Source organism: Podarcis bocagei (assembly GCF_964188305.1).
Source record: "Podarcis bocagei genome assembly, chromosome: 14".
In the NCBI taxonomy this organism is placed as follows: Eukaryota; Metazoa; Chordata; class Lepidosauria; order Squamata; family Lacertidae; genus Podarcis; species Podarcis bocagei.
In genome coordinates this window covers 55,573,849-55,588,434 of record NC_138139.1, presented here as the reverse complement: position 1 = coordinate 55,588,434, position 14,586 = coordinate 55,573,849, and the positions used below count along the sequence as shown (strand labels likewise).

Sequence of the window (14,586 nt, the reverse complement as noted above, 5' to 3'; positions counted from 1 at the left end):
ATGCAGGAGGCAGCAGATTTGAGTTGCCGGTCTCTGCAGCCACAGCAGGCGCCGCGATTCTCCAGTGGTTTGACTTCACCCCCAGAGGCACACTCCACAGTCTCTCGAGACAGATGGATACCAGAAATATACAGCGGTACCTTGGTTTTCGGACGTCTCGGAAGTTGAACGTTTCAGTTTTCGAACGCCGAAAAGCTGGAAGTACGCGCCATGGAAGTCGAACAGGAAACGCAGCTTCTGTTTTGAGTTTTCCGCAAGTAAATGCTTCCAGAAGTAACTGCTTCAGTTTTCAAACGTTTCAGAAGTCAAATGGTCTTCCAGAACGGATTACGTTTGAAAACCGGGAAGAGGAGGAGTTTGGATTTGATATCCCGCTTTATCGATACCCTAGGGAGTCTCAAAGCAGTTAACAATCTCCTTTCCCTTCCTCCCCCACAACAAACACTCTGTGAGGTGAGTGAGGCTGAGAGACTTCAGAGAAGTGTGACTGGCCCAAGGTCACCCAGCAGCTGCAGGTGGAGGAGCAGGGAAGCGAACCCGGTTCCCCAGATTACGAGTCCACTGCTCTTAAGCACTACACCACACTCGTGAGGTACCACTGCATATAATTCTATCTTTTTATTTTATTTTATTGTTTTTTTCCTGTGTTTTAGAGGTTCTTATTTTTATCTTTAAGCCACCTTGAATCCCTATCAGGGCAAAAGTAGTGCAGTGGTACCTTGGGTTAAGAACTTAATTCGTTCCGGAGGTCCGTTCTTAACCTGAAACTGTTCTTAACCTGAAGTACCACTTTAGCTAATGGGGCCTCCTGCTGCCGCTGCGCTGCCAGAGCAAAATTTCTGTTCTCATCCTGAAGCAAAGTTCTTAACCTGAAGCACTATTTCTGGGTTAGCGGAGTCTGTAATCTGAAGCGTATGTAACCTGAGGTATCACTGTAGTAGTAGTAGTAGTAGTAATTTGCTGTAACCCTGCCCTGAGGCCTTAGGGAGAAAGATGGGTAATAAACTCTAATACAGTGGTACCTCTGGATGCAAACGGGATCCGTTCCAGAGCCCCATTCGCATCCAGAGCAGAACGCAACCCGTGTCTGCGGGTCGCAATTCGCAGCTTCTGCACATGACGTCATTTTGAGCGTCTGCGCATGCGCGAGTGGCGAAACCTGGAAGTAACACATTCCATTACTTCCAGGTCGCAGCTGAGCGTAACCTGAAAACGCTCAACCTGAAGCGACTTTAACTTGAGGTATGACTGTAATAATTAGAGGAGAAGATGCAGCCCCCAAGTCCGCACCCCAAAGACCAACACCCCAGACAAAGGCATCTAAAAAACAAAGTACAAACTTTATTTTGTTTCTTTACAAAGGCACAAGCCTCATTTTTCCCACTTTCTTAACAAAATATAATAGCATCTCAATGAACACGAAGACCCGAAAACTGTAAAAAAAGAGAAAAAAAGAACAAAAACAAAACAGAAAAACCATATAAAAAAATGAAAGAACTGAGGAACAGCTGCGGCTGGGGAGGAACCTACCAAATACCAACAGCCCTAAACAACACTGGCCTAGGCCTCTAGCCAAATTGGGGGAAGCTGGGTGGTGGGGGGGAACGGGGAAGGACGCAACAAAAAGCAACGATCACAGAACACGCACGCCCTCATGACCCAGTCGGACCCACGGAACAGATTAAGTGCTTCGAAAAAAAGGAGGAAAGAAGCCACGGGGGGTTGGGGGGGAGCCAAAAGTGGCCAACGTGGCAGGCTGCGGCCCACCCCAGAAACGGCGCCATCTTTGAAAAGGGACACCCCCCACCCAGACTGCAGCTAAGGCCAAAAACCTGAACTGGCCCCCTGAGAACGGAGGGAAGCCTGCCGTCCCGTGACGCGGGAGGGGACGGCAGGCAGGGGCCCCCGGGGTGGCAGCGTGGGCACCGGCCCTGCTATGGGCAGACCTTCCGTCGCCCCCTGGGTCCTTTTGCCTCCCCTGGGGGTGATGCCAAGGAACCAAGCCCCGGGCAGAGCTCGTGAGGAGGCAGTCCTTGAGGGGCCCTTGCAAGGCCAACTAGCAGGGAGGAAACAGGAGGCCCAGAGAAGTCTATCGCAGAGATTTGGGAGGGGGGGATGACTGGGGAGGCAAGGCAACCCAGCAGGGCCTAGGAGGGTGCCGGGAGATGGGGGGCACCCGCCACTCTGCGTGGCCGCAGGCAATTTATATGAACGTTCCCCCCTGAGTATTTGGGGCTCCGATCTGGCCCCCACGGTCGCACGCAGGCCAGGCACTGTGAAAACCCCCGTGCTGCTGCCCTCTCCCCTCCGCCCCCTTCCCGTTGGCTTTGAAGAGGGCAAGGATTCGGCCCTTGCAGGTTCTAACGCTCCCGTTTACAGTATCGAAAGGTCATAAAAGAGACCCGAATTCCATGGTATTTTGTAAAAAAATTCAGCGCAAGTTTCTCCATAGTCCCCTCACCCACACCCTGCCCGCCTGCCCGCCCCCCGTGGCCAGGTGGGGGTCAGGGCATCTCGGCCTTGCTGTGCTCCATGGAGTCGCTGTCATCCGCCTCGGAGTCGGAGGCCGTGTCCGAGTTGGAGGGCTCCAGGCCGGTCCGCGCAGGGGTCACGATGACGGCACGACGGCGCTCCTCCTCCTCCTCCTCCTCCAGCAGCCGCTTCTCCTGTGTCCCCTCGATGTGCTGGATTGCCTGATTTTTTGGGGGGGGGGAGACACCAGTGTGAGACAGCAAGCTGGCCCCCCTGAAGCCCCCCAACACACACCCAAGACTCTGTCTGCGGAAAAGAAGCTCCCAGGAGCTGCCCAAGATCAGAGAGCCCCCAGGAAGAGTCCTTGGCTATGTCCACCGGCAGACTGAGGGTCCCGCAGGGTCTAACCAGTTCAGGGGCCCTGCAAGGTCTCAGGCGCAGGTGGGAGGGTTGCAGAGGGACCTTCCCCAACCCCTTGGTATCCCAGAGCCTTTGAGCTGCCTGGGACTGGTCAGAATTAGGTCCAAGGAAGGCTCAGTGGTTGGAGCACCTGCTTTGCATGCAGAAGGTCCTGGATTCCGTTTCTGGGGATTCAGCCCCAGGGAAAGGGAGCGTCCCCCCTCTTCTCCCTTCCCCTGACCCCAAAGGGATCTCCAGGAGAGCCCGTTGAGCAGCAAAACTTCAAAAGCGCCACAGGGTCTAAGATTTTGCGGACCTCAGACCACTTCCACAGAAGCTTTCTGCTACGAAAAAGGAGCCACGATACCCTGCGGCATTTTCTAACAGGAGTGCGTCTCAAAAATAGCAGACAAACCACACCCAAAATTGCACACGGATGAGGCACCTCCATCTCCCGCCAGGCTTAGAGGTTCTCTATAGAGGGCTGCCCCCCTGAGCCCCCCCAACTGCTCTAGAAGAATCCAGCATCTCTTTCCTCGCCTGGCACTGAGGAAAAGGTGGATGGGCGGGGTAGAAATAATGAATTATTATTATATTATGGGGCTTGTCACACAGCAACTAACAACACTCGTCCAGGACACAGAGGTGCAAAATTTGGTGCATTTGTGGGGGCTTCTGTCTTCCAGGGCAGGTGCAGGACACCTCAAAGTCAGAGTGAACCCTCAAGCACCTGGAGTGATTGGCTGTTGTCTCCAGGATATGGCTTGGCTCACTCACTCGAGCCATGCAGCACTTCTGCAGCCCAATGCCAAGCTAGGCCATTGGCCCACCCCACGGGCCCAGGGGATCTCTCCCCGCCCTCCCTAGGGAAGCCACTGGGGATCTGAACCTGGGACCTCCTGCGTCCAAATCCAACGCTCCCCTGCCCCCCCCTCACGGACGCGGGTCTCCCCGTCTCACCTGAACGATGGTATCCAGATTCTGCCTGGATGTGGAGATAGTGTTGATCACGGAGGACGGGCCCATGGTTACCACGGTGACGTGGTGAGAGGGTGGCAGCGGCGCAGGCACGATCACAGTCGGGTGGTGGGTGGGGGCTGGGGGGCCGTGTGCCGACAAGAGCTGCGGGGGGAGAGAAAAAGAGACCGGCCGTGTCACCAGGGGCCGCCTCTAAGAAGGTCCTGCAGTCGGAGGCAGAATGGCTGAGCCTGGAGCAGATAAGACCTCGGGGCAGGGAGTTGGCTCTGGCCTAGAGAGGCAGCCATGAGCTACTCCTGGCTCCTGATGGGGGGGGGGTCTCCCTTTGTCCAGGGGGACTCAGCCCCACATGGCCATGTATGGAGGGGAGAGCGGAGGCTGCAACCTTGGCCTCCCAGACCCCCCCCAAGAACAAAGGCAGCAGCATGGGCTGGGTTTTGTTGCAGGCAGGTGACCTGCGCTGTGCCCCCCCCAACCCCGACCCACAGGGCTCCTCCTGCTGCTTGAACTCGTGAAGCAAGGGCTTGGAAGAGGCAGACCCCAGGGGTGGAAGTGAAAGGTGGGAGAAGGACTACATGACTTCAGGCCTACCCCCCTGCAGGGGAAGCCCAGAGTCAGTACAGGGTACACCCCTCCCATCCTCCAGGAGGGACCTGGGGACAGCAAGGGCCCCCCGGCACCTCCAAGAAGATGTGGCAAGTGGGCAACCCAGGCAGGCAGGCATCAGGGCATTGGCCCACCTAGAGTCCATCATTCTGTTTTGACAGCAGGCGCCCATTTGGGGAAGCGCATGAGCAGAATATGCGCACCAGGCCCTTCTCCCGCCCTGTGGTTTCGCCCCACCGTCAAGAGCTGCAAAAGGCAGCTGAGGTTTCCTAGCACTGCAGAAGCGGCAGCCAGGCCTGCGGGGGCTGGGGCTGTGCCACGGAGGGGAGGGCACTTCCCGCAAGACCCCTGCCCCCCAATTCCAGCCGGAGCTGCAAGGGAAAGCCTCCTGCCAAACGCTCGGCAGCTACGGATACGTGGAACCTGGCCGAGCGGCAGTGGCTTGCCGGGGATGGAGCCCCCGAGACTCCTGCCTGCCCAGGTGTGCAAGGACCCTCCCCGGGGGGAAGGAAGCATTGCTGCAGCAGCCAAGCCCCCCAGGCCCCCAGGTGAATGCCGAGCCCTCCTTTGGGAGGCGCCGTCCAACTCCCTTGGATTTCAGCCCCCGCGAGTCCCCCGGGGGACTCTGGGGGGCTGGGGCAAGAGCGCTGCCCCCGCAGCTGCATCCCAAGGGGGCTGGGTGGGAGGCAGGCCGCGCACTCACCTGGGGGCGGCCCTGCTGCTGGTGCTCAGGTGTCTCCTGGCGCAGGAGCCTCACCTGTTCCTGCTGCTGCTGCTGCTGGAGCTGCACCTGCTGCGCAATCACCTTCAGCTTCTCGGGGTACATGTGGGCCTCTAAGGAGCGCACCTGCCAGGGGACCAGGAGAAGAAGGCCCCGTCATGGGCTGGGAGGGCACGGCAGCACCCCACAAGGGCCACAGAGAGGGCCAGGCACTCAGTGTGCCAGTCGGGTGCACAACGGGCACATCCTGTTCTGAACCCCGTTCGCAAGGGAAACCAAATTCCTGGGCCAAACCTGCTACTCTTTTCTCTCTGTCCCTCCAGAAACATTCTGGGGCCTTCACTGGTTTGACAACACCCTGAAGGATGCGGCCCCGGGAGGTTGCTCCTCCTGACTGTGGGGTCAGGGAAGCGGTCCGAGCAATCTCCCCTCCCAGCCAAGCCCACGGAGACCCCACGGCCCAGGCGACGCCCCCCTCCTCTCACCTGCTCCTCCAGCATCAGGCGGACAGAGCGCTCCTTGTCCAGCTGTTGGCGCAGCTCAATCATCTCCCGGCGGAGGTCCTCAGCCTTCTCGTCCTCCCAGATGTCCGGGGACCCGATGCCCTCATCTTTGTCCTCCGCCCTCCGCCGCTTCGGGGAGGAGCCGCTGAACTCCTGGCCAAGCAGACGCAGCGTGAGCATCAGGGATGGGGAGGCCGGGGGGAGAGAGGAGGCCTGCCCCACACTTCCTCTCTAATGCGGCCAAGCGGCGGCCAAGAGGGCACGGCTCAGCCACGCAAAGCGAGCCCAGGCTTGTGGCAGCTCCAGGGAGAAAAGGAGCCCATGCAGAAGCCCCCCACCCTCTATGCAGAGAGGAGCAACCCCCCCCCCCAGTCTGGAATGTTGTAAGTGTGCACGCTCTCTCTCACAAACACACACACACAGACACGAGGGAGCAGCCTCGGCAGATACCTGGATGAACCTCTTGAGTTGGGCGTTCTGCTGCAGCAAACGTGTCTTCTCCTGTTCCAAAGAAAAGATGTACTCTGCTGTCTGCTGAAGAATCGCTGCCTGGGGAGGGGCAATTGGAAGGTGAGGGGGGGTGCAGAGTCAAACATAAAATCCAGCATGTATTATCATCATCAAAATGCAAAACAAAGAGTTAAAACATTTATACCCTCCTCCCACAAACACATTTGTCTGGCACCTAAAGGTGTATGATGAAGGCGCCAGGTGAACCTCTCTAAGGGAAGGATTCCACAAATGTGGAGTCACCACAGAAAAGGCCCTGTTCTCATGTTGCCTCCCTACAGACCTCCTGTGGAGGAGGCATGCCAAGAAGGGACTCAGAAGATGACCTCAGGGTCTAGGTCGATTCACATGGAAAGAGGCAGTTCTTGAGGTATTGCAGTCCTGAGCCACTGAAGGTTTTCTAGGTCAAAACCAGCACTTGGAATTGGACGTCGAAATTAATTGGCAGTCAGTGCAGTTGGGCCAGGATCGGTGTAAGATGCTCAAACCGCCGTGCTCCCGTGAGCAACCTGGCTGCCGAATTCTGCATCAGCTGAAGCTTACAATCAGTCTCCAGAGGCAGTCCCATGTAGAACGCCTTGCAGTAAGCCAGCCTAGAGCCCTGGTCCCAAACAAGCCCTTTTCCAGCTCAAGGGGAGGACCAGACTAAACTGGGTCCCCACAGAGAAGAAGAAGAAGATGCAGCTCTTCCACAAGCAGGCAGACCACTTATGAAGAGGGGGTTGGGGGGGCGCAGGCAGAAAGAGCTGGCCAGAGACATGGTGCCCCTTGTGCCCTCCTTCAGGTCACCTGGGAAAGCAAACTGTGCTGCTCCTTCTCCTAAGCAGCCTTGGGCTTCCGGGGGTGACTCCCGAGTGTCTCTATGTGGGGGTGTTGGTTCTCCTCCTGCCTTTGCTCCAAGGAGCAGAAAAGGCAGCACAGAGGGTCTCTTCTCCCTCCACCCCAATTTTATCCTCATAACAGCTCCGTGAGGAAGCTCAGGCTGAGAGTTGGTGACTGGCCGACCTGGAGGTGGGCTTTAAAAAAGACAGTGTTCGCATAGGGGACTCTTGCCATCCCCTTGAGATATTGGCGGCCCTTTCTTGAACCTTTTCCAACTCTACAATATCCCTTTTGAGGAGAGCTGGCCTCAACTGTACACAGTATTCCAAATGCAGCCCCGTCATTTGAACGATGGCATTATGGTAGTGGCAGTTTTGCTTTCTATTCCTTTCCTAAAGATCCCTAGCATGGAATTTGCCTTTTTACAGCTGCAGATCACTGGGTCAACATCATCTTTGAGCCAGCTGCCACAACCATCAGTTCAGACCCCAGGAGCATCTATGTGAAATTAAGATTTTTTTTTATTTTGCCCAAACGTGCATCACTTTGCCTTTGTTTATACAGTCATACCTCGGGTTACAGCCGCTTCAGGTTGCATTTTTTCAGGTTGCGGACCGCCGAAACCCGGAAGTACTGGAACGGGTTACTTCCGGCAGTCACGCATGCGTAGAAGTGCTAAATTGCGCTTTGCGCATAAGCGCTGAATTGCAACCCGCGTGTGCACAGACGTGGGTTGCAAACTCTGCGGGTTGCAAACGTGCATCCCACGCAGATCGCGTTCGCAACCCGAGTGTCCACTGTACACTGAACTGCATTTGTGATTTTGCCACCCGTTTGCTCCTTTCAAAGCTCTTCTCTTCCTGGTTCAATCACCCTCAACAATTTAGTGCCATTGGCAGACTTGGCCACCTCAGGGCTCACATCGAGCACAAGATTGTTTATGAACAAATTAAAAAGTCCCCAAGAACTGCCCATTGATTCCTCCTCTCTGCTTCCAGTTTCTAACCAGATCCTGCTCCATAAGAGGACCTCTCCTCTTATTGCGCGGCAGCTAGACTTAGTACTAAGGTTAAACTCAAGTGGAATCCTAGGAGACGGGAGCCTCCAGCCACGCTCCTTGCATCTGGTACACAGAAAATGCCAAGCCCAGCTGCTCCCCATCCCAACCCCTGTCTGCTGCCACTATCACCAGCATTGGAACAGCACAGAAGTCTCCAGCAAGGACTAGCAGGCAGCCCCGGTGAGGAGAGGGCTTGGTGCGCCTGACCCTTACCTTGCTGAGCTTCTCCCCATCCGTGTGTGGGATGAGGGTCTTCAGCGACTGGAACCCTGCGTTGATGCTTTGCATGCGGCGCCGCTCATTGCTGTTGGCGATCTCCCTGCGTATCCGCCGCTCCTGGTCCCTTTGCGTCTCTGGGGTCAGCGGGATGTTGGCCAGGCTGCAGGGGAGACGAGCAGCTTTAAGGGAGGCTCAGTCCCTCTGTGGCCCTGCACCCCTGGAGAACGGCTGCCCGCCAGTGGGCCCCAGGGCTGGGGGGTGCCGTGGCTGCCCAGAGGGTCCTGGGCGAAAGCTCCTGCCCGCTCTGGTCAGCCCAGCCAGCAGCCAGGGATGGGGGAAGTCAGGACACACCATTGCAAAGAGGACAAAGGGTCTGATTTGGCACAGAGTGAGATCCCGCCTGCCTGCCCAAATAACACACAATTTGACTGAAATGCCCGGTTGGGTCCTGTCCTGAGAAATGAGCAAGGGCTCATTTTCTTTTAATGCCTTTAAATGAAACGTCAACACCGCGTTGGCCTCTAAAGCAGATCCCTGCAGCCTGGGAACCCAAGTGCTCCCATGGAGAGATGGGGACCCATCCTGTCCCAGGCAGGTTCTCGCCTTAGAGGGCTCAGGCTGGCAGGCTAACTCCACCCTGAATGGCACAAACTGTCCCAAAGCCCCAGAACCATTGCCTGGAGGGACCTGCAGGTAGCTGGGAGGAGGAAAAGGATGCCACCTGTCTGGCTGCAGCCAACAAGCGATGCATGATCCCCACTGGATGGAGAGCTGATCCAGGGATGTGCTGGGCCTCAGGCCAACTCATATGCAGCAATGACTTTTTTAAATAAACAAAAAATCACTTTGGGGCATACCAAAGAGTTAAGACAGAAAAGTTTTTAAATATGCCCAACTATTCAATGCAAAGTCAACTCGCAGCTGCAGGACTGTCTCCCAGCACAAGACCCTCACCAGGCGGGGATGGGGGGTGCGCTCCCGGTTTGGCAGGCAGCAAGAGAGATAGGCTAGAGACAAACTGGGGGTGCTTTTTACACAATTGCTTTATTCCTTTCTTTGTGCATTGTGTGTAGACTGCAGATATCAATTGAAGGAGCCAACCTTCAAGGGGCCTTTGGTCAAGCAGGTTCCCAGCACAGGGCCAAGAGCCTGAACAAGCTGTTTGACTTAAGTCCATCCCGCAAGGCGCTGGTCTTTTAGACCTCCTCCAACTCCTCAGAAAAACTCTCCTCTGTCTCTGGACTGAGATCTTGGACCAGGCAGAAGTCCTCTCTGCTGGCGCTAAGGGAACCCAAAGGAGGAATGTGCAACTGGCCCTACCTGGGAGCAAGAGGGAGGGGTGGCGGGAGGCCACCTGGACGTGCAGAGGAATCCCACCACCACCATTTGTGGTGGGTTCAAATCCCGCGGTCCCTGGGCTCCAGCTGGCACCTGAAAGCCACCTTTTGCTAATGCATAAAAGGCAGGGGGGGCAGGTAAGCCAGGTGTATGTGGCGGGAAAAGAGTCGGGGGGGGGGCAGACGGCCAGGGCCAAAATTTGGAGCGGAATCACCCCCCCCCCCAACTAGCGCTGGACCCTCTGCCCCGACCTGCCCCGCGCTCTGGCCGCAGGAGCGCAGCCGAGCTCTCCGGGGTACCAGCGGGAAGTGGGGCTGCCCCACTGAGCAGCCCCCTGCTGCACGGGCAAGGGGTCCCGCGCCCCCGCCGGAGCCCTCCCGTCCACGGGCGCCCCGGGAGCAGAGCGGCCAGAGCGGGGCGAAGGGTCCCGGGCTCCCTTTGTCTCCCTTCCCTTCCCGCTGCCCCGGGCGGCGTCAGGGCTCCGTCGGGCACAAAGGCGCCCGCCCGGCGAGGAGCGCGGCGGCCCTGCAAGCGAGCAGGCCCGGCCTTCCCCGCGCGGCCTCCTCTGCGGCCCGAGCCACGTGCGCGGCTGGCCGGGAGCGCCCGGGCGCCTTTGTGCGGAGCGGCGGCGGCAGCGTGGCCCGGCCGAGCGCAGCACTACATGTCCCGGCAGCCCGCGGCGGAAAGGCCCGCCCCTTCGGAGGCTGCACAGTCACCGCCAGGCTAGGCCCGGCCGCCGCCGCCGGAGTCCCCACGCGGCCGGGCGGCGGCACCAGCGCCCCGGGGAGCCCCGACGGGGCGGCCGCCCAGCCCCGAAAGCCCCCCGCCCCAGGGGGAGCCCGGCCGGGCCGCCTGGGCGGGCGGCGCGTCGAGGGGAAGGCGAGGGAGCCGCGGCGGCGGCATGGCTGCCTTGCGCCCTCCTCCCTCCCTCCCTCGCCCGCCCGCCCAGCTGCACGCCTTCGCCCGCGCCCCGTCCGCCCGTCCGCCCGCTCGCCCTCCCGGCCCGGCAGCCCCTCGCCGCCGCGACCCCTCGGCGGGGCTGGGGCCGGGCGCGCAGCCAGGCAGGCGGAGGGAGCGCAGCAGGTCGGCGGCGGCGGCGGCGGCAGCATGGCCGGGGCGCCCGCTCTGCCTGCAAACAGACCCACGTGCTCCCGCCAGCGGCCCTCCCGCCGCTCCGGGGGGCGACCGGGCGCGTCCCGAGGGAGAGGGAGACCCCACCGCCCTCCCCGCGCAGCCCCGGTCCGGAGCGCACGAGGGTCCCGGGCAGCGGAGGCTCCGTCGCTCGGCCGGCCCGTCGCTCGGTGCCGCTCTCTCTCCCCCCCCCCGGCCCGGCCCGGCCCTGCGCGGCTGCCCGTTTCCCGGGCTCGGCGGGGCGCACACCCACCTGCACAGCCCGCCGATCACCTCCTTCTCGGATTTCCTGAAGTGCTGCAGCGACGGCACCTTCTGCGCGGGCACCATGAAGTACTCCATGCCCGGCCGGGGCGCGCGGGTGGCGGAGGGAGGGAGGGAGCGGCGCCCGCGGGGATCGGGGCCGAGGGGGCGGCGTGGGCGCGCGGGCGCGTGTGGGTGCGCGGCGGCGGCGGCGGCGTGTGCGTGTCCGTCCCCCGCCCGGCGGCGCCGCTCCTCCTCGGCTGGCTCGCTCGCTCCTCCGTGCGGCTCCGGCTCCTCTGTGCGCGTCTCCTCAAGGCGGGAAACAGCTGGTGCGAGCGCAGCGCTCCCTCCCCGCCGGCGCCGCCTCCGCCAGCCACCGGCCCATGTAAACAAAGGACTATTTGCCGCGGCCCCCGCGCCCCGCCGCCGCCCCCCCGGGCGCCCCGGCCCAAGCGCGCCCCGCCCGCCGCCCCCGCCAACCCCGCGCCTCGCCTGGCCCCGCGCCCGCCCGCCCTGCCGCCCGCCCGGCCCGCGGCTGCCTGCGCCACGACGGGGTGATGCGGCCCATCAGCTGACGGCTTGGCACGGAGGAGCAGCCCAGCAGGAGCGCACGGGCGGGCGGGCCGGGCAGCCGAGGGGCCACCCCCGAACTTCCGAGGGGAAGCCACCCGCGTGGCCTTCGGGCGGCAGTCGACACCCCCCCCCCACCGCCAAGCGCGGGCTCTGCCCCGAGGAGCTTCCCATCTGCGCTCTGGTTGCAAAGGGAACGGAGCGAGCGGGAGAGGCGCGCCGCCAGGCTCCATCGCAGCAGCCTTTCCTGGAGGAAAACGGCTCCCTTGCTCGCCAGTAAACACCCGCAGGAGCCCAGCCTTGCCCAGAGGAAGATCCTGGCACGGGCAGAGGCCCTTCTGGACCAGGATCTGCCCAGCGCACACGGCAGGCAAAGCCTCCTGGATCGGGGCCAGCAGGGACAGGCACCCTCTGCCCAGCGGGGGCATTTAATTGTGGCTTTCATGCCAACTGCAGTTGGAATGCAGGGGTATTTATATATTACTGATATTAACATCATGCCCACTCTGAGGCTGCCTAAATTTACAAAGGCCCTACATCCATGCTGGCGACAAAAACCTTAAAATTAGGCAAGGAAGATGATTTCTCCAGTGGGTGACAGGGATGACTCAAGGTTGACTCGTGGTGCAGCAAAAAGGCTGCCGGCACATTTGCAAAGTTAAGCAGAGTCCAGTATTGTTTCTGAAGAGCCAAGGGGCCCAGTACCCCAAGGAGGCAGAAAACCCCACAAGGGGGGTAAAAATACAATAATAATACATTAGGAGTCCCCAGCAACGCAAAGCCCAAATCCTGAGATGGACTTTCCCCTTCCCTAACAGTTGGGCCGGCCCTTTCCTCACCAGCTCTTCTCCAGCGGCCTCCCTGCCCCTTTGCAGCTGGTGCCCCTTCTACTTTCAGAAGGGTGGGGAGGAGCCTGTGCTGTGCAGGGGTGTGTGCCATTTCTCCCCTCCCCCCCCCAGGCAGCAGGTGCTGGCCAAGGCCCCTCTCCCCACGGAGGCCCTGGGGGGCCACCGGAAGGGCAGGCCAGAGGCCTGGCTCAAGTCTCCTTGGTCTGTGCAGGGCCTGAGCAGAAGAGTGTTGGTGGCACCCTGAAGCCCGGCTGGGTCTGCAAGACGGAGTTGTTCTTGGGGAGCGGGTCGGCTCCGGTGCACTTTTAGCCCAGCCCAACTACTGTACTTTAGCACCTGGCTGCCAGAGCATCCTTTATCTGACCAACAACTTGTCTTCTGGGAGGGCAACCTTTTCTAACTCGGCCTCCCCCAGCTTGGGGCTCTCAGATGTTCTGGCCCAGAATTCCCATCGGCACCAGGTGGGGGGGAAGTGGTTCTGAGCAGTGACCCTCTCCTCCTGCCACCATAAATGCACAGGCACACACTATCCTGCCTGGGGAAAAGGCAGGCAGGAACTCGCCCGCTGGACGGGCAGTACCAGGGAGATTTTGGAGAAGTGGTATTTTCTGCCTTACATCCTCTTGCGTTTTGTGGGGGGAGGGTTTCAACAGAGCAGCAGCAGCAGCAATCCAGAGCAGGATAGGACCTTTGGGGCCTTTTGGGGTGGGGTGACAAATGTCTGCTCCGCAGACGACAAGCACATCGTTTGCCTCTGGCTGGTCTGGTCTAGAGCTCCTTCCAGCACCCTTTAAACCCTACTGGGGAGAGAAGTCAGCAGTGGTGGTGGCGGCTGTGAGCTACTCCTGCCCCCCTCTCCCAGCTGGCAGGCGGCCACGCTCCACTCCGCCCTCGCCACTCACTCACCTTGGCAAGGGACTTCCCCAACCAGCTCTGAGGGTCTAACTGAGCTTGTCTGCCAATGCCTCGTCCCCAAAACAAGCCAAGGAAGAGCCAGCTTCCGCCAAGCCTGGAGACTGGTTCACTTCTCCTGCGGCAGCCGCTCTCTGCTGAGAACTCTCTTGCATAGCTGGGTCTGGGTCTCTCCCCTGCCGTGGCCCTGAGACAGCTCACCCCAGGGCAGCATGAGCACTTGGGGTCCCCCTTCTGTTCCGCAACGGACGTGGCTCCAACTGCCAGGGAACTCTCAAGGCCCGGCATTCCGCCACCCCTCTCGGTCCAGGCCCAAGCCCCTGCCGCAGGGTGAAGGAAGAGAGACTCTCCCCATGCTCTGGCCAGTGACCAGAGGCAGCAGCCACACCTCGAAAGCCTCTGCGCCAAGGCTGCAGGTGCCCCTCTTGCCACCTCTCGGCTGCTGTGCCCAGCATCTCTCTTCAATTTGCCCCTCTCCCTTTCAGCCCGCAGGAGAGAAGGGTGGCGGAGGGGAGGTGCCCGTTGGTTCCTTTTCCCAGTGTGGCCAGCTCCCCCAGGAGGAAGGAGGCCTGCCCTCAGCCATGCATGCATTGGTTCTACCCAGGCTAGACAGCTGCAACGCATTCTGTGTGGGGCTGCCTTTGAAAATCGCTCAGGATCATTATACCTCAAGAACCGCCTCTCCCCACATAAGCCAATCCGGACCCTGAGATCATCCTCTGAGGCCCTTCTTCATGTGTCTCCTCCACAAGAGAACCAGAAGGTGGCAACAGGAGAACAGGGCCTTTTCTGCAGTGGCTCCCCGTCTGTGGAATGCTCTCCCCAGGAAGGCTTGCCTGGTGCCTTCATTTAGGTGACAGGCAAAAACATTCCTCTTCAACCAGGCCTCTGGCTGATTGATATTCTACAGGCTTTTAAATGTGTTTGTGGAAGGGGGGGGTATTGGTTTGTTGCTTTTGTTTTAACTTTTTATTTGTGCTTTTACTTTGTATTTTTATCTTGTGACCTGCCCTTGGATCTTAGGATGTCAGTCTAATAAACAGAAATAAAATATAATGACCTGGAAATGCCAGTGGTGTGGAATGTTGCTGTTTCTTCGCTGACTGAGTGTCAGATGATCAGAGCAGAGAACACCAGGGCTGAACCAGTTCTGTGCTTGGGGGTGTATGCGTTTCTAGTTCAATGTGCTGGTTTTGTCCTTTAACCAGCTTGTGACCATGTCACTTGAAGGACCAGTTGAAGGTTGCTCATTGG

The 14,586-nt window shown here is 59.6% G+C and overlaps 1 protein-coding gene across 5 annotated transcripts; it reads right to left on the bottom strand.

Moving 5' to 3' along the window:
• Positions 1-1,321: 1,321 nt before the first annotated feature.
• On the bottom strand, positions 1,322-13,581 carry TFAP4 (transcription factor AP-4). Of its 5 annotated transcripts, none has more exons than XM_081170768.1 (7): positions 13,327-13,581; positions 8,285-8,450; positions 6,130-6,228; positions 5,662-5,832; positions 5,159-5,302; positions 3,832-3,993; positions 1,322-2,693 (listed from the first exon to the last, which is right to left on the bottom strand). In XM_081170768.1, exons 2-7 carry the CDS (start codon positions 8,357-8,359, stop codon positions 2,505-2,507), a joined length of 840 nt encoding a protein of 279 aa, XP_081026894.1. In that variant the 5' UTR covers positions 8,360-8,450; positions 13,327-13,581; the 3' UTR covers positions 1,322-2,504. The 5 variants fall into 5 exon arrangements, with proteins under 5 accessions (XP_081026894.1, XP_081026896.1, XP_081026892.1 ...); XM_081170770.1 differs by lacking the exon at positions 13,327-13,581 and adding an exon at positions 11,013-11,175; XM_081170766.1 differs by lacking the exon at positions 13,327-13,581 and adding an exon at positions 11,013-11,173 and having other exon boundaries at positions 5,213-5,302.
• Positions 13,582-14,586: the final 1,005 nt, after the last annotated feature.

Coding starts and splice junctions, on each gene's coding strand:
- TFAP4 (XM_081170770.1), bottom strand. CDS start 11,101: ATGGAGTACTTCATGGTGCCCGCGCAGAAGGTGCCGTCGCTGCAGCAC. Junction 3,994..5,158: donor AGCAGCAGGGCCGCCCCCAG/GTGAGTGCGCGG, acceptor CTCCCCCCGCAG/CTCTTGTCGGCACACGGCCC. Junction 2,694..3,831: donor ATCTGGATACCATCGTTCAG/GTGAGACGGGGA, acceptor CCAAAAAATCAG/GCAATCCAGCACATCGAGGG.